The following is a 27,174-nucleotide window of genomic DNA, read 5'->3' on the forward strand; positions in this document are numbered from 1 at the left end:
TGTGGATAGGAGATAAGTTGTCATCATGGGACTGTATAGGAATAAAAATTTCTCCTGTAACCATCTACAGATATTGTATCTCTATGGGCTTGATATAAAGGAGTCCGTAAGTCTTGAGACTTACAGCCACGTTGAATGCCTCTGAGTATTTCCTCATTTTCTTCTTTCTTTCCCTGCATTGCGTTTCTACCATAGTTGCAATATTGTGACCTGTACTTTCACCCTCTCTTGGTCGTAATGATCCCTTCCACATCGAAAAGCTTTAGAAATGTGAATTCATCTCTTGAAAACGGCACATCAAACCCAAGTCCTTATTTTATACTCGAACTCTCAGCCTCCCACAGGTCTAAATTAAGTGCTCAAATTAAATGAAAGCCTAAGGCGTTTAGTACCTAATTCTCTCCCATTTAGAAGGTTCTGCAATGTTTTAGTACTTAACCATTTAAATGTTGACTTAACCTGTAGTGGCTGAGGTTAAATACGCCCGTCAGTGGGATCCTCATAGGGGAGAAAATTATAAAGTACCAATGGAATAAAAAATCGTGCAAAGGCTCGTACACATCAGCATTTTACTACATCGCCTGGAGATTTTTTTAGGACCCTTTGTACCCAGGAAATTTTTGCATGTCGAATTTGTCAGAAAAAAATTGTGAAAGTTTATTGGATACTGAATTCTTTTTTTTATCCCATTGCTTTTGTAGAGTCATGCTATTGCCGTACACAGATTTTTACCATTCACATAGGTTCTGTCCCCAGTGGGGGAAAAACTGCCAAAGGAGCAATGAAAAATAAAATATGGAATCTGATTGATGTCTATGGGCAACTAAGTCACCTTCCCTTTACATCAGTTTTAATAATCTCCCCCTTAGTTCTCAAACATACAGACCGTTCTTAAAGGACAGCTGTCCTTAGATCAAACGTCCTAGTGTCTTGAGCCCAAACTGGTTGCTAAAATGAAGGGGCAGAAGACGTAGTTGAGCCATGTGCCTTTTCCCTTGTTATTGACTTTGCTTATCTCTTCTTGGAGACACGAGCAGAGGGGTGTATTTACTTATATATTTTTTTGGGGTCCATACACCACTCACCCCACCTTTCTGAGGAAATTCAATCATACGCGAAAGGGACAGCTAAGTAGATCTTCTCCTTCGTTTCAGTATGGCTGGAGGTCTCTAGACCCCCATCAAACCAAAGGTCCAATATGTCAGAAGTTTATGATTGAGCACCACTTACCCTTCAGGTTTCCTCCCAAACCCCATAGATTGAACTAAACCGAAGGCACCCACACAGACACAGAGAGAACCAGGAACAAATGTTGCCCTGGGTCAGATAGAAACCTAGGGCCTTATACTAACCTCTGGATCAACCTGATGCACTTGGACCGGTTCCCTTAGGTGCATCATTATATACAGTACAGACCAAAAGTTTGGACACACCTTCTCATTCAAAGAGTTTTTTCTTTATTTTCATGACTATGAAGACATCAAAACTATGAATTAACACATGTGGAATTATATACATAACAAACAAGTGTGAAACAACTGAAAATATGTCGTATTCTAGGTTCTTCAAAGTAGCCACCTTTTGCTTTGATTACTGCTTTGCACACTCTTGGCATTCTCTTGATGAGCTTCAAGAGGTAGTCCCCTGAAATGGTCTTCCAACAGTCTTGAAGGAGTTCCCAGAGATGCTTAGCACTTGTTGGCCCTCTGCCTTCACTCTGCGGTCCAGCTCACCTTCATTCCACTCGTTTTTCTTTACTTAGCTGCTTTTTTCTTACCATAATACAAATTCTAACAAATTCTAAAGTCTATTTAGTAGGACTATCAGCTGTGTATCCACCTGACTTCTCCTCAACGCAACAGATGGTCCCAACCCCATTTATAAGGCAAAAAAATCCCACTTATTAAACCTGACAGGGCACACCTGTGAAGTGAAAACCATTTCAGGGGACTACCTCTTGAAGCTCATCAAGAGAATGCCAAGAGTGTGCAAAGCAGTAATCAAAGCAAAAGGTGGCTACTTTGAAGAACCTAGAATATGACATATTTTCAGTTGTTTCACACTGGTTTGTTATGTATATAATTCCACATGTGTTAATTAATAGTTTTGATGCATTCATAGTCATGAAAATAAAGAAAACTCTTTGAATGAGAAGGTCTGTCCAAACTTTTGGTCTGTACTGTATATTTTTTTTCTTTGAGACTATTGTTTTTTGAGAATATTGGAGCCATACCTGCCCCTATATGCCCCATCATGGAATGTCTACTCCTCCAAAGTATGGAGCTTCTAATTTGGGGCCCTACTGTACCTCACTATAGAATTTCTTCATCCTGTAGTATTATATCTATGTATCATTTTTTTATAAAATATATGACCGAACTATTGGATCACATTATGATTTAGGACCAAGCAGAGCTCCACAAAAAGTCACAACTCTTCTTGACCCCAGCAGAGCCCACAGCCTGAAATCCAAAGCTTACACACATAAGGGCCATACTTATAGGAAGCCGATGAACTTATCCATTATGGCAGGAACCTGTACTATGTAGAGGAAAGCCTCAAAGACATGGGGAGAACATACAAACCGAGTTCAGTATTCATGAAAACCAAATAGTTTTTAAATGTTTAGGTTTTCTATTTCATTTCAGCAGCACTATGCCATTGAAAATAAAATGCAAAACATTGTCTTTCTGTAGAAGTCATCTCAAAGGTAAAACTCCCTTATAGATATGTAATTCATAGTCCGTTTACTGTTGCTGTGAAGGGAAGATGTTATCTAAAGGGTAATCCTCATGATAATATTAGGTGTATAATTCAGTTAACAATTTGGCAGCTCTATTGTATTTGTGATAAATACCCCCAGACGAAGGTATGCCGAAACGCACGGGGTTGGCGCCATCCTGGAGGAGACACAGCATGGGTAATTGTTCTATGTCCTTGGATTGTATATGACATGTTTTCATTTGCACTTTATCCTTTAATGTATCATACTGATGGACTGATTTATGGACATGCATCCGCTGTGTTTATCCTCAGGATAGGTCATCAATAGCGGTGGGCGGCTCGCGCATCGGATCCAAGATATGAAGTCGATTCGTTGCCAACTTTGTTTTTATTCTGTCCGGAGACCAGTCTCCATACAGCATTAAAATGTATGGGCTTCGGTGATGCTAACTTAAGTCCGAAGTCACTTGAGACTTCGGTGAAGAACTTTGGCCTTCAATTCTACACCTTTTTAAAAACGTTTTAAAACAGCAATCCGAAGTTGACTTCGGTACCGAGGTACCAGCCGGTACCAAATATGATTTCGGATTGCTGTTTTAAAATGTTTTTAAAGTTGTGGAATCAATGGCCGAAGTTCTTCACCGAAGTCTGGGGTGACTTTGGACTTAACGAAGTTGGCCTCACTGAAACCCATACATTTTCATGCTGTATGGACACTGATCTCCGTGCAGCATTAAAGCGAAGTTGGGGAACAAATCCGAAGTGCGATTCGCGCACCGTAGTCATCAATATCTGATTGGCGGGGAGTGGAGCTCCATGGGAGTGCCAATTCCTCTTCATTACACTGCCCGTTGCCTAAGAAGCTAGTGTAATTTCAAGTGAACACTCCATTCACTTGAATGGAGCAAGTACTTGTAATTACACTATGCCTCCGCTGCAGGGGAGACGATGAGTAGTGTAATGGTTGCAATTACAAAAATTTTCAGATCCAGGGGCCGGTTTGAAAACTGTAGAATATTATTTGTGGGATAACCCCTTTAAAGAGCCTGGACAGGAAGTAGAATACATGGGGAGACTTCAAAATATTATAGCCAGAAAACCATCCAGCTAATTTTTATTATTTTTTGAAAAACATTTGCCTAATAGATTTGCATGTAGGTTGTTAATATGTGATAAAACACTTTGATGGAAGTGTGCCTACAGCTCCATAAAGATTCTACTGTGTGCATGGGACTTATTTCTGCTTTAATATTAGGAAAAATGCAGTCCTAATTCTGCTGATGAAGTCGATTCCTGTCCGTTGATACCGTACAATGTAGCATTGTGTACTCTCTACAATGCCGCATTTCAATCTGAATAGCCTTTTCTATAGAAATAACTCATCTGGAGCCGAAAAGGTCTGAATGCTGACTAGACTCTCGGCATAGAATTACTTATAGCACCTCTTAAACCAGAAGAAAACTTTGCGGACCCAAAAAGAACATCAATTTTCAGCGCGTATGAAATATGCTAATTCCTAAATAAAACTCATTTTCAATTTTTTTTTTATATTAACATCCTTATTTTTTTTCTTCAATGCGCCTCCCGCTGTTTATTAAAATACCCGCTTATTCCACTCCAAGAAAATGGATTTAGATTAATGGCGTTTAGTCTACCTCCCCCCCCCCCCCCCTCTCCCGCCATATAATTTTGTATATATATCATCTTCGAGGCAGGTCGTTCAGACTTTTGTAACGATTTCCACCTTATAAAATTACCAAGACCTTCTCTTCGTAATGACCTGCGGCGCCGGGTAGATACTGCTTAGCACAACATTTGCAAGTCATAGACTGTTTACCACCAACCTTATGTTCTTTCCCAAGTGCGCCATGAAAAAAAAAAGTTGTCTGCTCATTTACTTGTACTGTTTTCAGAAATGTTTTTTTCCCCCCTAATTTAGGCTTGAGCTCCCTGATGCACTGGAAATATTAGCTGAGCAGTGGCTTGGATTTTTTTTTTTTCCGGATAGAAAATAATGTTTAAAAATTGTCGTCCTAGAAAAGCAAAGATAAATCAGCCGGAGAAGAGCTGATGGGTTTTAAAGTGAGAGGTGTGAATGAAGAATAAACAGACTCCCGAAGAAGTGACATACCGCAAGGTTATGTAGAGCATCTCCGAATGTTGTATATGCAGGTTGTCATCATTCGGGATTGGTCTTCTGTTTAGAAATTTTCTACGGCACATAATTCACATTCTGCTCCGTTGACTTCTATGGCAAAGTCTCCAGGCTTCTTCTGCATAGGGACACGTGGTGTGATCTCGGGAAGAGGTCACAGGTAATTTCCACTCTGCTGGGCTCATGAATTGGGCTTAGTCTAAAGAACGTTCTCCAGGGACTCTCTGCTGCTGGCTCCAAGTTCAAGGAGGATTCTATTATACAGTCTATATGGCTCTCTGGATCCTTTTGTGATTTCCCAAGGCAACAGAATGGAGAGAACCACTTTAAAGGAACACTAAACATAGAACATGCATAACGAATACACTCACTGACACAAAAAATAAATAAATAACACACTCCGATAGAAATGTGTTATTGCTGAAAAATTTACAGATATGTAAATTATTTCAGGTGTGGTCCGATTAGACATTGCGTCTTGTCACAAGAGGGTGTAAAAATGTTTCCTCCACCGTCCACTATAAAAAAGGTTCTCAGAGGCTACTTTTGTATAGTGTACCTCTTGGTGAGAGATAGTTGACATTTTGCCCAGTTGACAGAGGATGAAGTGCATCATTGGACTAAAGCAGGGTGGTAATTTTTTATTAATTTCACGCCAGGTAGGCTGTTCTGACCTAGCTGTTGGGAGCAGTGGTTACATTAGGCCACACACAAATTGCGAAAGGCTCCGGACGGCCCAAACAGACCACAGGCAGTTAGGATCGTTTGATCCACCCCCATGCCGCTCCCACATTTCCTTGCCCATGTCTGTGCCCGGACCATCTCCAGACGCTTTACAGAAGAAAACTTATTGTCACTGTGCTGTTTATGTGTCCTGCTATTGACAGCCAGCTGTGAATAAGAAACCTGGACTTCTACAGTCTAGAGCTGTATCATCTTTCCTGACAAATTCAGGTTCTGTTTGGGATCTGATGACGGTCAGGTTGAAGTATGGAGGCCTCGTTGTGAGCGCTTAAATCCTGCCTTTGTTGTGGAGTGACACACTGCCCCAACTGCTGCTGAGATGATCCAGGGAGCCATTGCATACAACAGTCGGTCACCCCTAGAAGTGATACGAGGGACACTAAGGGTACATTCAAATGAAAAAAAAAAACAGCCATAAAAACAGATACACTGGCTATTTTGCGTCTATGCGTGCATCCATTTTCTGGCGTTTTATCTGTTTTTAATGCCCGTTGACATTAATGACTATTAAAAACGGATAAACTTTATTTATTTGTGGGTGATTGAGTCAGCACAACCCTGTATGCAGGTGCACATCGCTATGGCAAAATACATATACAAACGCAAAATACAAATGCAATAGCACTCTGCAACCAGCATTCTGCCCTGCCTCTATGCTGGATGAGGCATTGGTGTACATTTTGGCCAAAGCATAATAAGCCACTCACCACGTCAAGGTCGCCTCTATGGAGTGGTCCCTAACACTAGTTCCTACCTGTTTATGGGCCATGACAGCCACACAAAGTCCAGGGAATGCAGGTCAGCGTGCACGCCAGGCACACTCTGCTTTTAACCCCGTCCGGTATCATTACAGCTTTCATCGGATCCAGGGATGCAAGTACCAACATGCATGCTGAGCCCACTATATACTTCTCCTGGAGCCAAATGGCTACTGGTAGGTTCTATATAAGCAGACTCAGTTTTATACTGACTTTAAAACCAGCCTCCAGGACAGATTGACTGGTCAGGTGTGCATGACTGCATGGAGATCGCCATGCCTCCAATATATACTACAAAGAAAAAATGTGGGTGATTGGGTCAGCACAACCTGTATGCAGGTGCACATCACTATGGCGAAATATATATACAAACGCAAAATACAAATGCAATAGCACTCTGCAACCAGCACTCTGCCCTGCCTCTATGCTGGATGAGGCATTGGTGTACATTTTTCTTTGTAGTATATATTGGAGGCGTGGCGATCTCCTTGGAGTCATGCACACCTGACCAGTCAATCTGTCCTGGAGGCTGGTTTTAAAGTCAGTATAAAACTGAGTCTGCGTATATAGCACCTACCAGTAGCCATTTGGCTCCAGGAGAAGTATATAGTGGGCTCAGCATGCATGTTGGTACTTGCATCCCTGGATCCGATGAAAGCTGTAATGGCACCGGACGAGGTTAAAAGCAGAGTGTGCTTGGCGTGCATGCTGCACCTGAAATCCCTGGACTTTGTGTGGCTGTCATGGCCCATAAACAGGTAGGAACTAGTGTTAGGGACCACTCATAGAGGCGACCTTGACGTGGTGAGTGGCTTTATTTATTTGTATTTATTTTTAAATAACATCCCAACCCCTGCAGTACCCTCACAGTATACATAATGGCTCCCATAGTGCCCCCTGGACATCAAATAGTTCCCATAGTGCCCCTTAGTATGATGCATTCCCCTATTAGTGCCCTCCAGTATGATTAATTTACCCAATAGTGCCCCCCCCTATGATTAATGCCCCCTTAGTGCCCACAAGTATGATTAATTTCCTGAGTATGATGCTCCCTATTAGTGCCCCCCCAGTATGATTAATGAACTCTTTTGTGTTCCCCAGTAGGAATAATACACTCCTTGGTGACCCCTATTCTGCTTGTGACAAAAAACAACAAAAAACGCAGCACTTGCACACAAGGGGACACTCGCTCCGCACTGCAGGCAGCAGTCTACCAGCATGATTATGTGATGTCACCACTCTGGGACCGTCAGGTTTTGCTGCCTCCAGTGGGAAGTGAGTGTTCCCTCGTGTGCAAGTGATGAGGTATTTTTTTGAACCCCTGAAAGGCCTTTTTAGTTTATTTTTTTGTTTTAGTTTACAGTGTTTGCGTTTTTAGTGGTCATTGGACAAGTGCACTCCTGTCTAAACGGCCATTAAAGATGGTCCTGTTGATTTCAGTGGGGTCTGTCTGGCCGTGAAAATGAGCAAAAATTGGACATGTCCTATTTATGGAGGGCCACCATTCACTGGCTGTTAGAAAAAAAAGGCCATGTGAATAGCACCATAGACTTTAACTGGTTCTGAAACCAGTGGCCTTCATGTGGTCGTTTTTCACGGTCATGTGAATGAACCCAGCTCAGTTATATGTTCAGGGCATCCTACTGCTACATGTGTTCCTCTCATGGCAAAGCTTCCAACTGGCATTTTTCAGCTTAATAATGGTCGCCCACAGACAGCAAGGGTTTTTCAGGAATGTCTCCACCGGATTACAGCACTTTCTTGGCTGCTCGGTCACCAGATTTATCACCAATACAGAATTTATGCGACCAGCTGGGACGTCAGCTTCAGCAACCTACAAGTGTGCAGGATCTACAGGCCCAGCTATATGCCTCCATGTCCAACCGTATCTCATCTCGTATCCAGGTTAGAGGCTGCATCTCATCTGGTATACAAGCTAGAGGCCTTATTCCCTCTTGTATCCAGGTTAGAGGTTGTATGTCCTCTTGTATTCAGGCTAAAGGCCATATCTCATCTTGTATCCAGGCTAGAGGCCGTATCTCATCTTGTATCTAGGCTAGAGGCCGTATCTCATCTTGCATCCAGACTAGAGGCCGTATCTTATCTGGTATACAAGCTAGAGGCCTTATTTCCTCTTGTATCCAGGTTAGAGGCCGTATATCATCTTGTATCCAGGCTAAAGGCCATACATCATCTTGTATCCAGGCTAGAGGCTGTATCTCGCCTTGTATCCAGGCTAGAGGCCGTATCTCGCCTTGTATCCAGGCTAGAGGCCGTATCGCATCTTGTATCCAGGCTAGAGGCCGTATCTCGCCTTGTATCCAGGCTAGAGGCCGTATCTCGCCTTGTATCCAGGCTAGAGGCCGTATCTCATCTTGTATCCAGGCTAGAGACACCCAACAGGGTCCTAGAGTCTCCTGTCAGTTGTACAGTTTCCCCAATAAACGTATCCTTTTGCTCTAATATTGTTACCCCTTCCATATATCATCAGTACATTCACACATACAAAGTTTTATTCCATTTCAACAACTCCTTTTTGGAGCAGGATTTTTTTGGTCAATGAATATATAAATACTAGCTCTTCTTCCCTTAATCTTTTTTTTTTATCTTGACAATAACAGAAAAGGGAGCTCACTGGAATATATCTTGGCCTGCTATCCCACCTAGCTTCTTAACTTTCCTGTCCTATTGTCTGGTTGTACGACAACTGGCTGCAGCAGAAGCCTCTCCTCTCTGCTCTGTCTGCGGTAGAACAAAAAGATTGTGACTAAGCTCCACCCCCAAAGATGTTCTACTTTTGTACAGGTGTTCTTTTTACGGAGTTCGCTGGGAGGTAAAAATGTACACATTACCTTTTTATTCTCTGGGTCAGTATTACTACAGCGTTACCAAATTTACATAGGGGCACATTTATCAAGACCAGCGTTTTAGACGTCGATGTAAATAAGCCCTATAGCTGGCGGTGGATCGGTTGAATATATGTAGAGGCGCCAACCTATACATAACCTCGGAGCATCCAGCGCGGATTCTAAATGTAAGACCGCTTCCTAGCTTTCTTACATTTAGACTATTTTCTATGCCTAAAACAGGCGTATAAAAAGATGACTAAGACGGAGCTGCCGGCCCGTCCCCTTTCCCGCCCATGCCACACCCACTTTTTTTAGACCTGGGGTGAGCAGGGAAGAAGTTGCAGATTCTGCCGCACCATAGCGTGCGACAGAATCTGCGCCAGATATACGCCACAAAAGTGGTGTATTTATGGTGATAAATGACCCCCATAGTTTTCGATGATCAAGCAGAGTTCTGCCACATAACTTTGCTTACATTTCCATTTATGGAGTTGTGTAAGGATTTTTTATTTAAATTTTTTTGTGGGATGAGCTGTGTTTTTTTTTTATTTTATTTTTTTCAATATTATTTTGGGTATGTATGACTTTTTGATCACTTTTTATTCTTTTCTTTTTCTTTTTTTTATTTTATTGAGAAGCGAACCAAGCAAACAGCTATTTGAGCATTTTGATATTTTTTTTTCTGTTTAAAGTGTTCTCCATGTGGGATAGTTTTATATTTTAATAGGTTGGACATCTTCAGACATGGCAATACCAATGGTGTTTTTATTTATTTTTATGCAAAATGTGGAAAAGGGGGTTGATTTGAATTTTTTATTTCTTTAGTTATTTTTTTTATATTTGTAAAAATATTTTAGAAAATATATATATTTTGAACTTTTTCTTACTTTAAGTTTTGCACCCCACTCCCCCACCAGGGGCTTGGATGTGCGATCATTAGATCACTTATACCATAGACTGTAGTAATTTAGTTTGGCAGTCTTTGCCAAAATTGCCATGTTCTATTAAGCCTTTTAATAGGAACTTTACTGTGGCAGGCCTTCACTATGCTCTTGACTTCCATAATAACTGAATGGCTCCCACAATCTCGTTCTGGGTGTTCACCGGAAGGAACCATCTTCTGGCAAATGACCTCTTAGATGCCATGGTCACAATTGACCATTGCATATTAGGAGTTGTCTCACCTCAGACATTGGTGGCATATCCTATGTAAGATACGTGTGGGTCCCACCTATCTATAGAACGAGGCTCCCAAAGCGACTAAGAGTTCACCGCACATGCGCAACCATTTTCTGTCCATTTCTAAAGGAACCCTGAAAATAGCTGAGTGCTAGCTCGGCTATTTCTAGCAGTTCCATAGAGGTGAATGGAGTTCTGGCCGCGCTTGTGCAGTGCGCTTTCCATTAATTTCTTTGGGACTTCTGAAAATAACCGAGCGTGCTCACGTTGCTATTTTCAGAACTCCAATAGAAAGAAATTAAGAGCACACTATACATGCCAAGGGTCACACAATCTTAAGAGAAAAACCTCATTTTGACATGAAGAATTGTGTAGCCATTGGCCACCACATTTTCGACCCGACATAGATGCCCCAATGTTTGCTCGTGCCCTGAACCACTGACAGGTGAAGTAAATAAAATTATCATGTTATGCTAGCACCTGTAAAATCATAGGATGTATTCGGAAACTTGTGAACAGTTAGTTCTTGAAGTATTGGAAGCGGGGAAAATGGGAAGCGTAAATATCTGAGCAACCTTGACAAAGGACAAATTGTGATGGGTCAGGAGACTGTCCAAAACAGCAGGTCTTGTGGGGTGTTGTCTGTACCTATATAAAGTGGTCCAAGAAGGACAACGGGTGAACCGGTGGCAGGGTCATGTTCGAGGCTGGGATACACATGGGAGACTAGTCTAGCCTGTTTGGTCCAATGCTTGATACCATTAGAGATCGTGTAGAGTTCATGCAGGATCCCGGCATGAGAGCAACCTACACAAGTTTAGGGTTTTTAATGTTATGGCTCATCGGTGTATAGCCGCAAACTTTGAAAAGTAATGACTCCTTTTCTGAGCCCCCAGTGCCGTCTCCTGAAATCTGCAGAATACAGAATTTAGCCTTTAACCTCTATATAGAAGAAAATGTCTGGTAACTCGACATCAGTAGAAGAGGAGTAAAGTCAAGTTTTTTTACACTTTTTCTGAACACTTTCTATAGAATTTCTCTTTGCGATATTGTAAATTGTGATTTGTTTTCTCTTTCAGTCCAAATTGCCTGCATATGAATGTCGGATCTCGACGGCCAAGTTACTCATAGAAGCTGAAAACTTTGAGGTAGGATTGCATTAGTCTTTTTTTTTTATTGTCGGGATTAACTGTTCACGTTAGTGGTGAAGCCTGGAGTAACAGATTCACGTGTCCCCTTTTCTCTATACGGTACGACGATGATATTTCATAATTACCCTGAACTTTTCTGCGTTTCTGAAATGTCAATTTGGATGATAGCACCTATAAAGCACAGCAAGTGTTTCATTATCCCTGTATGTCACATGGCCCCTGAGGAGGTAAGGATATGACGGCACAGCGCAGAGCTCCTGCCGTTCCGAGTCCTATTCAACCACCATATGACATTACATTTAAAAAAAAATAAAAAATCAAGAGAGAGAACAACTCTCTAGCTTTTCAGCTCAGAATTAATACCCCAACTAGATTTCCATCCCATCCATCATGCTGTCGGAGAGTGCAGTGCAGTATGTTCTAGGTAAACAATGCGGGAATGTCTGCCTGTTCTGTGGATCTTTTTATCGAGTGATATGGCTAAGCAGAACGTAGCCTTGCTTTGATGTTAGCTTATCCATGTAAATTGACTGCAAAATGCATAACCTCCTCCCGATAAGTGGCCAGTGTTTAGCGATGCACACGTTGTGTCTGCTGTCATAGTCTGAATAGTAATAGTCACCATTGTTTTATTCCCACGGTGCATGGCTCTGTATTTTGCAGTTTTATTTTAGTATGACGCAGGGTAAAATATCTCTATGTACTCAGCGTACAATAGCGGTTAATAATCATTTTTAAATTATGTAAAAGGTCTGGGTCTTGCTGTGAAAAGATGTTGATTGTGAAATGTAATTTCAGTTTAGAGCATTGTTTGTGTTCTTATTTATTGCTGTGTAGTGGAAAAAATAATGTGTGACTAAAATGCTTGAGATACCGTATTTGTCGCTTTATAAGACCATTCTCCCCCCCCCCCCCCAAAGTGGGGGAAAAATGGCTGTGCGTCTTATATGTATACAGTCATGTGAAAAAATTAGGACACCCTTTGAAAGCATGTGGTTTTTTGTAACATTTTTAATAAATGGTTATTTCATCTCCGTTTCAACAATACAGAGAGATTAAAGTAATCCAACTAAACAAAGAAAACTGAAGAAAAGTCTTTTCAAGATCTTCTGTAAATGTCATTCTACAAAAATGCCTATTCTAACTGAGGAAAAAGATAGGGCACCCTCACATGTATTCCCTCTTAAATTGGCTCAGATCTCACACAGGTATATCACACCAGGTGCACATAATTAGTAGATCGTTACTCTGCATGTTGAATGAGGCTTGCCCTACTTAAACCTCAGACATTTAGTTTGGTGTGCTCCTGACTGTTGAAGTGAGAGTGAGCACCATGGTGAGAGCAAAAGAGCTGTCAGAGGACTTCAGAAAAAAGATTGTAGCAGCCTATGAGTTTGGGAAGGGATTTAAAAAGATCTCAAAAGATTTTGAAATCAGCCATTCCACTGTCCGGAAGATAGTCTACAAGTGGAGGGCTTTCAAAACAACTGCCAACATGCCCAGGACTGGTCGCCCCAGCAAGTTCACCCCAAGAGCAGACCGCAAGATGCTAAAAGAGGTATCCAAAAACCCTAAAGTGTCATCTCGAGAACTACAGCAGGCTCTGGCTACTGTTGATGTAGAAGTACATGCCTCTACAATCAGAAAGAGACTGTACAAGTTTAACTTGCATGGGAGGTGTGCAAGGAGGAAACCTTTGCTTTCCAAGAGAAACATTGAGGCCAGACTGACATTTGCCAGCGATAAAGTTGACAAAGACCTTGACTTCTGGAATAATGTTCTTTGGGCAGATGAGTCCAAAATTGAATTATTTGGACACAACAGCAGAGGACATGTTTGGCGTAAACCAAACACAGCATTCCAAGAAAAGAATCTCATACCAACTGTGAAGCATGGAGGTGGAAGTGTCATGGTTTGGGGCTGCTTTGCTGCAGCAGGACCTGGTCAGCTCACCATCATAGAATCCACGATGAATTCTACTGTGTATCAGAAGGTGCTTGAAGAACATGTGAGACCATCAGTTAGAAAATTAAAGCTGAAGCGGAACTGGACCATGCAACATGACAATGACCCAAAACATACTAGTAAATCAACCAAAGATTGGCTGAAAAAGAAGAAATGGAGAGTCCTGGAATGGCCAAGTCAAAGTCCAGATTTGAATACCATTGAGATGCTGTGGGGTGACTTGAAAAGGGCTGTACGTGCAAGAAACCCCTCAAACATCTCACAGCTGAAAAAGTTCTGCATTGAGGAGTGGGGTAAAATTTCCTCAGACCGATGTCGAAGACTGGTAGATGGCTACAAGAACCGTCTCACTGCAGTTATTTCAGCCAAAGGAGGTAACACTCGCTATTAGGGGCAAGGGTGTCCTATCTTTTTCCTCAGTTAGAATAGGCATTTTTGTAGAATGACATTTACAGAAGATCTTGAAAAGACTTTTCTTCAGTTTTCTTTGTTTAGTCAGATTTCTTTAATCTCTCTGTATTGTTGAAACGGAGATGAAATAACCATTTATTAAAAATGTTACAAAAAACCACATGCTTTCAAAGGGTGTCCTAATTTTTTCACAAGACTGTATGTGCGTCTTATGGAAGCTCTCACTAGTATGTATTATGTGCCGGGGAGCGGGGAGCAAAGCGCCGCAAGTGCTTGTAGTACTCACCCTGCCTGGTCTTCCTTCCTGGGGCCAGCTCTTCACTGTCCTGACCACGTACAGTGTCAGGACGTAGTGTGCGCAGGACAGGAGCCGTGGCGCAGGACAGGTAAGATGAGTTTTTTTATTTTAATCTAATCTGAGGTCTGATGGGGTCTAACATTGAGGTCTGATCTGAGGTCTGATGGGGGTCTGACAATGTGGGCTGATCTGAGGTCTGATGGGGGTCTGACAATGTGGGCTGATCTGAGGTCTGATGGGGGTCTGACAATGTGGGCTGATGTGATGTTCTGATAGGGGAGTCAAATGTGATGTCCTGATATGGGGGCCTGATCTGATGTCCTGATATATATAAGGGTATTATCTGAGGATCTGATATGAGGTCTGATGAAAAATATATTTTTTCTTATTTTCCTCCTCTTAAACCAGGGGTGCATCTTATCATCGGGTGCGTCTTATAAAGCGAGAAATATGGTACTCGCTTGGTTGATGGTCATATAGCCAGCAGTACGAAATGCACTGAGAGTCTCTCATCTGCTTATTTTATGCAATGGTGCTTTTGGCAGTCGTAGGTTAGGCCTAGATAGGATTACACCTTGCCTACGAGGGGCTCATCAGGATGACTCTTTTCCATATACCCTCACTGTATCGGACCCAGCTCCACCATAGGTGGAAGTTCAACATTGATTAGCACTGCTGCAAGTGAAACGATCACCTAAAGGATGGACCGGCTACGATTTCAAAGGGGATGTCTTTAAAGAGACCAGCCCTTTATGATGAGTCGTAGGTTGGGTAGTATGGCAGCTCATTGATTAACATTGATTGTTACCTGGCAGCACTTTGGCCTGGGTTGGAATCCAGCCAAAGGGCAACATCATCACAGCGCTGTATGTTTTTTTTTTTTTTTACTTTTATTCAGATCAGGATGAGTGTACAGATTCATTACACAGAAATAATAAAAATATCATCTTAGACCATCACATATCGTTTTCATTACAAAAGTTGTTTCCTAGTTTGATATATTATCTGGAGTCCATTAAGAATCTAGTGTCCTTTGACTATCAATTGGTCGATTTACAAAACAAAAGGAAAAGATGACATCCTAATCCATTTTTTTTTTTCACCGCCGAGTCACACCGATAATTTTACCCAAATGTTTGGCTTGCTGTGCCGTAAGAAACCATGTCATCTCCACAAAAGTTTTTACAACTTCCTGAATCTCATACTCTATAAGGGATGACTTAATAAACGATCGCCATTTTTTAAAGAACTTCTCCGTGGCTCTTTCCTTGTTTCTTTCTGTATTCAACCTATCCATGTACATCACTCTCTTCATTGTCCCAATCACCTCCTCCAATATCGGTAATTGTGGTTTTAGCCATTTTCTCAGGATGTAATTTTTTTGTTGGCAATGTAGGGGCCCTTAGTCGTTACAATATTGGTATCTTCCGCTTCCTGGTCTTGGGGTATATATTGTAAAATACATTGTTGGGGAGTTTGTCTAACCTCCACGTTCCAAACTTTCGTGATAGGGTTGTAATTTTGGGCATCCCCATAAACCAGGTTCGCCTTCGGTTGAGCACATTTGGGGCATTGTCTCAAATTGTGCATTCTTGTAAGAGAAGAGTTGCATGTTCTCTCTAGGTTTGCATGGGGCTGCTTCTGTTTCCCTCCACACTCCAAAAACACTGGTTAATTCGGAATTTACATTGTGAGCTCCTTTTGGGGCATGGGCTGATGTGAGTGATAATAATCTCTAAACAGCGCAACTCCAAGTGAACCGGAGCAGCATTGCAGTGGCCATCTGAGTCCACCACACAATGGATGGAGCTGTGTACATCCGACTCCAGAGCTACTGCAGAGCAGCTGGTTACATGGGTGCAGGTTTTCCTCCACTGATCAGATTTTATTATCTCTCCTGAGAATAAGTCATCATTGTGAAAAACCCTGGACAGCACCATAAAAAAATAAAATAATGAATGGCAAAACCCCTTACTTACCTTGCGCACCATAAGACCACGATATCCTTCAGTAAGCCCAGGTACTAAAGTATGAATGCAGGTCAGAAATTAGAGTGCTCATAAAGTTCAGTAATTGAAACCCCTCCTGAAGCTAAGAGGGGGGGGAGTAGTTCACTTCCAGCAGGGTTAAGCTGACCATACTCTAGCTTTTGACTGAACCCTTGGCTATCTTCTCAAAAGAGAGGGCTGCTTCCAGACTCCTCTGATGGCAACTTATCTCCTTTCAGAACAAAGGATCGAGAATGTAGAAATTCAGCAAGCTTGGTCCTTCTTGTACCCTGACCACTGCTATTGAGGATGTGTTGGGACACCCCCATACAGGTTAGATGATGGCTGGTCCCACCAAAATCGATGGACTTGGCCAACATGCATCTAATGCATATGGCCACCTTGAATTTCTTTTCTCTTTATCAGTCTTCAGTAATAATATGGAAGAATTGACCATGCCTTTGTTAGGTGATCAGTCTCTTTTCATCTTCCAATGTACTACAATTTCCAATAATGATCATACTTTACCGTAAGTATTTAACGGATATGAACACCTTTGGAGGCAGTTCTTTAATGATTGCATTTTACTCATTTGGGGTTAAAAACAGTTGTTCAGTTGATGTGTTACAGGGTTAAATTTCATTTATCATGTTCCTGTTCTGACAGCTCAAAACACACATTTAAGCCCTATTCTTATCAGTTTGATAAAAACTTAGCTATGAGTGTTTATGAGCTGTCAGGAGATCAGAGATAAGGTCTATACCTACAGTATCTAGACAGAACGGGAACAGGTCAGCTGAAAAAAATGCTTTTTAGCACCAAATGAGTAAAGTACAGTCATAAACAAATTGCCTCCGAAGGTGTTCATAGCCTTTAAATACCAACAAGATGTCTGCATCTAGCTTTAACTTTAGCAACCAGTGCCAGGCAGTTGCCGCTATCTTGGAGTGCATCAAAAAAGACATAGATGCACGTGACAATGAGGTAGAACATTTTCTATAGGCTCCTTCTACTACTAGCAAATACACAGACGGTTGTGTAATATCCAAGATTAGTTTCCTCTGCATGCCTAAAGTTGCTTGCCCCACACTGCTCGAGGTCATACGCCCAACCAGCAGAATGATTACAATATAATTGTTTTCAGTGTCCTAAATCATGTATTTGCTTTCGCTCCTTTGCTTTGTATTATTTTCCCACATTGTCCCAGGCAATCTGTTATGTTGCCGAGCTTAAAAGGCACTGTCATTTGGCCATTAATAACTATGAAACCACAGATTTAAGTGTAGCATTAAAATAATTAGATCATGTCCCTGAAGACAGGAGATGTTCAAAGCGTTCAGCCTCTTCTGGGACGGCTCCGTTCATCGCTGTCACGCTTCGGTTTTTGCGCAGCATATCTCACAGCAGGGACGCGGCAAAGGCCTTGTGTAAATTTCCTTTATCCTTATTAACTATATATGCATTTTATAATGTCTATTTAGTATTTATGGCCATATCTATCCTTTTGCTCTGCAAAGATTTGACAGAGAGCTATAAGGCCAAGGCGTGGGGCTGCTTTTTCACTCCAAGCATCATCCATGATTACAGTTTTGGACTTTTGGTATCGGGGGTGCAGTGACAAACAGATATTTTTATTCTAAGTTGTTTTAGAGGGGTTCTCCAATTTGAACTATCCTTACTTGTTAACGGCAAATTAAAAAAACTATCCCTCTGCAGGGATCCCAAACGATCAATTGTAATGTGTGGGCTTCACTAGGAGTAATTGCTCAGTTTCCCTACAGCGCCACCACAGGTAAAATGAAGCATTACACTGTGCCCATTGTAATAAATGGATTGTCTATGTAATTCAGGGCAAGACGGGTCCTCTAGAGCAGTGTTTCCCAACCAGTGTGCCTCCAGCTGTTGCAAAACTACAGGGTGGGCCATTTATATGGATACACCTTAATAAAATGGGAATGGTTGGTGATATTAACTTCCTGTTTGGGGCACATTAGTATATGTGAGGGGGGAAACTTTTAAAGATGGCGGGTGACCATGGTGGCCATTTTAATGTCGTCCATTTTTAATCCAACTTTTGTTTTTTCAATAGGAAGAGGGTCATGTGACACATCAAACTTATTGGGAATTTCACAAGAAAAACAACGGTGTGCTTGGTTTTAACGTAACTTTATTCTTTCATGAGTTATTTACAAGTTTCTGACCACTTATAAAATGTGTTCAATGTGCTGCCCATTGTGTTGGATTGTCAATGCAACCCTCTTCTTCCACTCTTCACACACTGATAGCAACACCGCAGGAGAAATGCTAGCACAGGCTTCCAGTATCCGTAGTTTCAGGTGCTGCACATCTCGTATCTTCACAGCATAGACAATTGCCTTCAGATGACCCCAAAGATAAAAGTCTAAGGGGGTCAGATCGGGAGACCTTGGGGGCCATTCAACTGGCCCACGACGACCAATCCACTTTCCAGGAAACTGTTCATCTAGCTGGCACGTTCCCTGAGTTTTTCCAGCAAGATGGTGCACCACCACATTATGGGTGTCAGGTCCGAGCATTCCTAGATGAACAGTTTCCTGGAAAGTGGATTGGTCGTCGTGGGCCAGTTGAATGGCCCCCAAGGTCTCCCGATCTGACCCCCTTAGACTTTTATCTTTGGGGTCATCTGAAGGCAATTGTCTATGCTGTGAAGATACGAGATGTGCAGCACCTGAAACTACGGATACTGGAAGCCTGTGCTAGCATTTCTCCTGCGGTGTTGCTATCAGTGTGTGAAGAGTGGGAGAAGAGGGTTGCATTGACAATCCAACACAATGGGCAGCACATTGAACACATTTTATAAGTAACATAGTAACATAGTACATAAGGCCGAAAAAAGACATTTGTCCATCCAGTTCGGCCTGTCATCCTACAAGTTGATCCAGAGGAAGGCAAAAAAACCCTGTGAGGTAGAAGCCAATTTTCCTCACTTTAGGGGAATAAAAAATTCCTTCCCGACTCCAATCAGGCAATCAGAATAACTCCCTGGATCAACCACCCCTCTCTAGTAGCTATAGCCTGTAATATTATTACACTCCAGAAATACATCCAGGCCCCTCTTGAATTCCTTTATTGTACTCCCCATCACCACCTCCTCAGGCAGAGAGTTCCACAGTCTCACTGCTCTTACCGTAAAGAACCCTTTTCTATGTTTGTGTACAAACCTTCTTTCCTCCAAACGCAGAGGATGTCCCCTCGTCACAGTCACAGTCCTGGGGATAAATAGATGATGGGATAGATCTCTGTACTGCCCCCTGATATATTTATACATAGTAATTAGATCTCCCCTCAGTCGTCTTTTTTCTAACGTGAATAACCCTAATTTTGATAATCTTTCAGGGTACTGTAGTTGCCCCATTCCAGTTATTACTTTAGTTGCCCTCCTCTGGACCCTCTCCAGCTCTGCTATGTCTGCCTTGTTTACAGGAGCCCAGAACTGTACACAGTACTCCATGTGTGGTCTGACCAGTGATTTGTAAAGTAGTAGGAATATGTTCTCATCACGGGCATCTATGCCCCTTTTGATGCAACCCATTATCTTATTGGCCTTGGCAGCCGCTGCCTGACACTGTTTTTTGCAGCTTAGTTTGCTGTTTATTAAAATTCCTAAGTGGTCAGAAACTTGTAAATAACTCATGAAAGAATAAAGTTACGTTGAAACCAAGCACACCATTGTTTTTCTTGTGAAATTCCCAATAAGTTTGATGTGTCACATGACCCTCTTCCTATTGAAAAAACAAAAGTTGGATTCAAAATGTCCGAATTCAAAATGGCCGCCATGGTCACCACCCATCTTGAAAAGTTTCCCCCCTCACATATACTAATGTGCCACAAACAGGAAGTTAATATCACCAACCATTCCCATTTTATTAAGGTGTATCCATATAAATGGCCCACCCTGTACAACTCCCAGCATGCCCGCACAGCCAAAGGCTGTCCACGCATGCTGGGAGTTGTAGCTTTGCAACAGCTGGAGGCACACTGGTTGGGAACACTGTTCTAGAGCAAGAGATGCCTGTTCTAACCGCCCTCCAGTCTGGACAAGAAATGGGATCCCTCTCTATTAAAGACCAGGGACACCTTTGGGGCATTTTTTTTTTTATTATTGCAGTATTCTTATGTAGAGCTACAAATAATTTTTGCAATTTTTTTTAAATTAAAAAATGTAAGGAGTTTGTCTACTACCAGGGGTGGACTGGGAATTTAAAGTGGCCTTGGGGAAAAAATGGCCCCATGTTGTAGGCGGGCCCAAATTGACCGAAGCTGGGGTCAACATAGGTAGATGGAGTCAACTCAATTGTGTGGGGCCAGCAATACCATAGAGGTGCAGCAGAACCAAATACCAAAGTGCAGCCCAATGTACTGCCCCAACAGAATCAAATACCACAATGCAGCACAAAATACTGTCCCAGCAGAACCAAATACCACAATGCAGCACAAAATACTTTCCCAGCAGAACCAAATACCACAGAGCAGAACAAATTACTACCCTAGCAGAACCAAATACCATATTGCTGCACAACAGCTCCAGCAGAGCCATATACCACAGTGCAGAACAAAATATATGAGAAGTTCTGCTTAGGCAGTATATTGTGCTGCACTGTGGTATTTGGTTCTCCTTGGGTAGTAATTTATTCCACACTGTGGTATTTGGTTCTCCTTGGGTAGTAATTTATTCCACACTGTGGTATTTGGTTCTGCTGGGGTGGCATATCGGGCTGCACTGTGGTATTTGGTTCTGCTGGGGTGGCATGTTGTGCGGCACTGTGGTATTTGGTTCTGCTGGGGTGGCATATTGTGCCGCCCTGTGGTATTTTTTTCTGCTTTACAATATTGTGTGTTTAGGCCATTTAGGACCCAATCAATGTGGTTGAATTTACATCCACTAAAGTATGGTATAGTGTCTCTGCACTGGACATAGTGTACCGTGGTCTATGTAGCAAGATGGGAGAAGGCTTAGCATTAAACCGCAAGCGGAAGGACATCTTCGAAGAACATTATATGAAATCCTGGCCCTGCCAGAAAGATTACGTACAAACCATTCATCATGAGCGTGCACAGCGCATCATAGCAGTAAGTAAAATCAGTAGCATTATTTTATTATGCCATTTAAAATACTCAGGAGAGTCGTAAAGAGATTCTCAGATCCATGTAAATCACGAGGCTTTCTTAAGGATTACAAAGTAATGAACATGATGGAATTATATTCTATTACGCTCTAGCATTAACCGCCATGAAATAAGATGCCGTCTTTTTATGACCGTAAACTGGTGTCGGGAAAGCGACGTTTCCCCAGGTTTAATTGATTTCCTTTTTTTTTTATTTCCGTTGTGATTTATACATTGCTCCGGTTTATTACGTCGTTGCGATGCTTTGGAAAGTAGGCTCTATACATTAGGCAAGCACTTCCTGCGCTTTAGTGTTTGTCGTGTCTCGAGAGCTGGAAGTAATCGCCTCTAAACACGGCTAAGAAACCAATGGAAAGGTCAAGTAGTATTCTGCTTGATTTCAGGATGCAGAGACGTAGCATAAGAGCTGCAGAGAAGGTGTTAACGTGGGAGCGTTACCTCCAGTCTGAAGTTCTTTTCATATGCATCACTGTGAGAATTTACAGAGGGGAAAAAAAAACCTCGCTGAACATGAATCCTAATGAAGACGTCTAATCCCAGTCTTTCATTTTTTTCCATCCTTTTCACGTGTACTTTTTAGATATGGATCCAAGAGACATCTCTCCGTAACAAACCCATTGATCTGCTGCCCGTCAGATTCTTTCCGTTAATGCTTGGAATGATCAATAACACGGGACCAGACATAAGCTAAGAAGGGTGCACTTTTTGATTTCATTTTATTAGCTTTTTAGTAACTTTTTTTTATTTTTCTATGAAACAATGGAAGAAGTCTGGTGCCACACAGGAGTCCCATACAGTTGATTTTCAATGCATTAAAAGGTCCATCTTAAAATATCTGAGGAAGAGACCTGAGTGGTCTCGAAAGCTTGCAATCTTGTCATAATCTTTTCAGTTAACCATTAAAAGTTATTAACCACTCGGGAATCTCATTTTTTTTATCAGGCCATGTGTTTCCATAAAACACCTTTCTCAGCCTTTGATGTAGCATTTCATGCTGTGCCTTCTGCACATGGACCTTTTAAAGGGGTTGTCCAGGATTTTCATATTGCTGGACTATCCTCAGTATATGGATGGAGCTGTGTAGTTTCAACACCTACTTCTGCCACCAGAGCTATTTTGCAACCGCTGATCGGTGTAGGTACGGGTGTCGGACCCCCCACCATTAAGATTTTCATGGCTCAATAGAAGCCTTCTCACAGCTTTGCTTAGGCCATGTGACGTCACGTTCATAGGTCACGTGGCCTAGATGTAGCTCTGCCCCATTGAAGTGAATGAGGCTGATCTGTGATATCAAGCAAAGCCACTATACAATGTACGGCACTGTGCTTGGTGAGCTGAGAGGAGGCTGCGGTGCGGCTGCGAGCCCCGCTGCCTTCTCAAACTTCTAAATGGTGGGAGTCCTGGGTGTTGGACCCCCACCAATCAGATACTGATGACCTATCCCTAGGTCATTAGTATAAAATCAGTATAAAAGTTAAAAACTCAGTAGAAAAGTAGAAAACTACTTCAATATTAGCTCTGCAGATTTCAGCTAATTCTTTAGGGCCCTAGCTGTCGGGCATTACATAATCCAATTGTTTTCAATGGACACCATGGTCATAGCTACAGGGAGTGCATATGTAGCAGTCACACTCGAGGCATCTAGGGGGCCTAGATGCCCATCTTGAACATAAGAAGATGCATGCATTATGATTGTAAATTTTCGGTTCTGGACCAGGCGCCTCAAGTTAGAAAGAATAAGCCTTCTAACAAAAAGCCAAAAGTGGACAACCCCTTTTAAGGTTTACATTTGAGAGATGTAAGTTTTTTCCCCCACTAATTTTAAGAGTTTATCTCAGAACTTAACTGTGAATAATTCATGGAGATATGACAGTTAAGGATATTGGTTCCATGCGGATTATCACAAAGGTCATTCTTGCAGGGGTGTCCTGGTGGGGACAACATAATTAGCGCAAATTTACAGGAAAACCGAGACAACTTTGTCTTTTTGTGCTCAGGAGGACACCAGAAAGCATGTAGAAAAATCCAATAATCAACCAGAATTAGGCCTCTGGGAATAGTAGACTCTTAGAGGTCAGCCAAGTGTTTAATGACGAGGCGAAGTTAGTCTTTGGTTTATGACTAATTAGCGATCAGTCCAATGGAGGTAACTGAGGTGTCAATCTAGAGTGGGTGATAAAATTTTCTAGTGACACGTAGAATACAATTTCAGCTTCTTCACGTCCACTGCCTCTACCATCACCAATTTCAAAAGAGAAGCAAACATTTTTAGTCTAGCATGGCGTTACAGGATTGTCTTGATGGTCTTGGCTGACCTAGTGGTCTCATTGAAAGAAAAGAGAGCCATACTTGTAGCAGCTTTATTGGCAGCATCTTAGATATATTATAATTTGAAGAGTTTCCATCAGAAAGTAGTATTTTTTTTTAAAGGTTCTATCCAGTACGTAGTGGACGTGCCAGGGTACTGCAGCTCAGTTCTCATTCACTTGAGGTACACCAGAAACTACACAGTCTTATGTCCACTGTATAGTTTCCTGTGAAGGCGGCTGCTCAGAACAGCTGATCAGCAGAGGTCCCGGGTGTCGGACCCCCACCGATCTGATACTGATGTCCTATCCTTAGGATAGGAGATCAACATCTAAATACTGGAAACCCCATTTAAAACCTAGACACATTATGGATTGTTATTCATGGTGGTCTATATACTGGAATTTGGGAAAAGTTTACACAAAGTTTTAAATCAAGAGCTACCGTACAGGGAAGCCATCCTTGTTTTTTAAGTTGTCCCCAGCCTTCTGCTCTCCTGCCATTGCACAGCTATAACTCTCACATTACAGGCCGAACTGGATGGACAAATGTCTTTTTTCGGCCTTATGTACTATGTTACTATGTCCTGACAGACAAAGGTGTGGCCTACTCTTTTTTTTGGAGAGGGGACCCAATAGCAGACCCCAAACTGGACCCCTCAATTATGGTGCCAAGTTTTGCTATCCAGGACCATAAAGGTGTTTTTCCTTCTCCACCCCTTTCCACTCCCCTGCTCCTTGTTAACTAGCAGAGTGTTTGCAGTGGCCCACTGAGAAGTGTGTGGATGATGGGAGTGGTGGTTGTAGTAATCAGAGATGACAGGAGCAGTCTCCCCTCTGGATCTCCCTGGGGCCGGCACACCCTGTTGTTGGGACTCCTACCTGGTGGTAGTTAGGGTGCCCTTGATATTAGGTGTTGGTCTGGGTGCAATGGCAAGCGAATAGTGAAGTCTGTACCAGTTGGTGTAAATAAATAAGTCTCTCCTTACTAAAGAGCTGAATAGTAGTAGTAGTAGTAGTAGTACATCCAACAGTAACAAGGCACAGTTCCAAGTAAATCACGGTGCAATTCTTCCCCAGTAGCAATCTTTGGACAGCAGAAAAGGTGGAGGTTGTAGTACTCCTTCTCTCTATTTCTCTAAAGTCTCTCTGCAGAACCTTAGGCACACAGTGAGGCTCTTTGTACGTTTCTGCAAATTCCCTGGCTGAGAGGTACAAAATTAAGACACGACTGGCCAGTGTCTCCAAGTGTGGAAGGATGTGTTAGTAATATTTGCAAAGTCCCTCTCTGCCATAAATGTGCACAATACCTTGCTTTCGGACTCTGGTTCATGGCCTTTCAGATAATGGACCATCTAACTTCTTCTTTCTGGAGCACGTTTGGTAAAGTTGCCCTTGGATTGTCTCAGAGATGCAGGTTCTCTTAGCTCTGGTCTAGCTCTAAAAAATTGGCACAAGTAGATCCTTATAGCACAGCCAGACTCTCTACTCACTAAGCAGGGGGCGGGCCCAGGTCCATCTCCTGACAACCTAAAGGGATACGTCAAGGTGTTAACCCTAAACCGTCTAGTCACAGTGCTATTAGGTATACCATACATATACAGCAAATCACAACATTTCACTTAGCAAAAAGACATTACAACAATTTACCCTGTCCTGGTGTACTGCACGTTCTTGTAGTGAGTGCTGCACAGATTCTCTCTACTGAATAGCCTCCCTCTCTCCAAGGGCCCCTGACAGCCTCTATGGTATGTACACTCCTTGAATTTGGATCACTTCATGGTGTATTGCTGCTCCTTAATATTTCCCAAGAAGCGGAAATAGTCTGTAAAGTCTTCGCATTGAAGGCAGATCCCCTGCCTCATAATGGACGTCCGTAAATGGATTGCGGGGGTCGGCGTTAATAAACTGTTGTTCCGTTCTTGACCCTTAGGCCATTAAACAACGTATTTAGTGCCAGTTGCTGCAGGGTTTCGATCCTCCTGCCAAAATCCTCCATGCCGACTTTGCCTGAAGGAAAATCCATTCTTCTTGCCTCCTGCAGATTGTCTTTAACCATAATCTGTCCAGTGAACATTAATCTCCAATGTCTGTTTCTCCGCATTGAGGAATTCATTAAGTCATTTTTTTTGGCAGCGTGTCGCCGGATTGTTTGCCAATAATACGGGCAGTGCATATCGATAATTAATTAAATAACTTTGCATTTCTCCAACTGACTCCGTGCCGAACCCTTCAATTAGGCGTTCAACATGTTCATTGTTCTCAACCAGACGCTATTTTGGTTTGTTTAATTAAGCGTTTTTTCCCCCTCGGTTGTCATAGCAACACGGGCAGCCTCCATTCTGCAGCATTACAATACCTATGTGCCTTTAAGAGTGTATTTTATACATGTGTTTTATGCTTTTACCGGTATTGGATTTTTATTTATTTTTTTACCGTCGTCTTAGGTGGTGATTTGCATTAGCGATCGGTTCTCCGGGGCCCGCTTTCTGCAGAATTTAATGAATGCATGTGAATTATTGGAAGATTAACGTGGCACACACTGAGCTGGATAGGATTTGTGACTCCTCGAAGATTGATTCCGGTGGGAGATTTCTTACCATGGCTTGTCATTTATTATAGACACAACTGGCGATCTTTGGGTCACTCATGGCAGTCTCTGCTTCAGGCTGGACTCAAGATCCAGAGTAATTCCCATGTTTCACCGGCACTAGTGACAATTATATGCTGCTACATTTTTGGACCCACCACACCTCAGTTAAGTCATTGAGGGAGTTAAAACATTGATGACATATCCCTAGTGCCCCACAAGGCCTAGGAATGAAAGGCCTCTTCATACCGCTACCCCTTTGCGGTGTTACCTCTCTGGTATATGGGCTATGCTTGGGTTTGCTGCTCAGTCTTATTCACTTTAAGAGAGCCGAGGTGCAATGGCAGGCATAGCCAGTAGGCAAGAGCAGCGCTATGTCTTGTAACACCAAGAAAGGGCTGTGGTGCTTGTTGGAACCTTTTTTCTTGTGGGACCCACACATATGCTGTTATTTACTAGCCCACCTTCTAAGGATAAAGAGATGACTCTGCTGACCCTTTCCTGGTCTGTACAGCAAAGCTGATTAGTGAATTAAATAATACAGCAAGATTCAGCCTAATGTGACTGCTCCGGTGGGCATTTATTTTGAATAAAGGATAAAGAATAAATGTATAATCATTAGAAGAATGCAACCTGGATTTCTTCTTGTTGGAACGTCAGGTGACACACCATTGTTGACTGTGGCTGACAGTGATTGGTCACTGTGGTAATATATGTGAGGTCTTTAAGCTTATTTCAAAAGAAAGTAAATGGAACAGAATTGTAAGGTATGTTAAAATCTCACACAACTAGTAGAAACATGCATAAGGCCTCATTCTACATTGGAGGACACCTTTGTAGAACCCGGCTAGGCTATCTTTGGCAGTCCCATGGCTGACTGCTACTCCATTT

The 27,174-nt window shown here is 42.2% G+C and overlaps 1 protein-coding gene across 1 annotated transcript in view; it reads left to right on the forward strand.

The window, feature by feature from the left end:
- LOC121002910 (probable assembly chaperone of rpl4) overlaps nucleotides 1–27,174 on the forward strand; it is a 408,505-nt gene that overhangs the window by 75,708 nt on the left and 305,623 nt on the right. The window contains exon 8 of the mRNA XM_040434561.1: nucleotides 11,489–11,557. Within this exon, the coding sequence (XP_040290495.1) occupies nucleotides 11,489–11,557 (69 nt within the window). The remainder of the gene's footprint in view (nucleotides 1–11,488; nucleotides 11,558–27,174) is intronic.

This window comes from Bufo bufo, chromosome 5, assembly GCF_905171765.1.
Source record: "Bufo bufo chromosome 5, aBufBuf1.1, whole genome shotgun sequence".
Classification (NCBI taxonomy): Eukaryota; Metazoa; Chordata; class Amphibia; order Anura; family Bufonidae; genus Bufo; species Bufo bufo.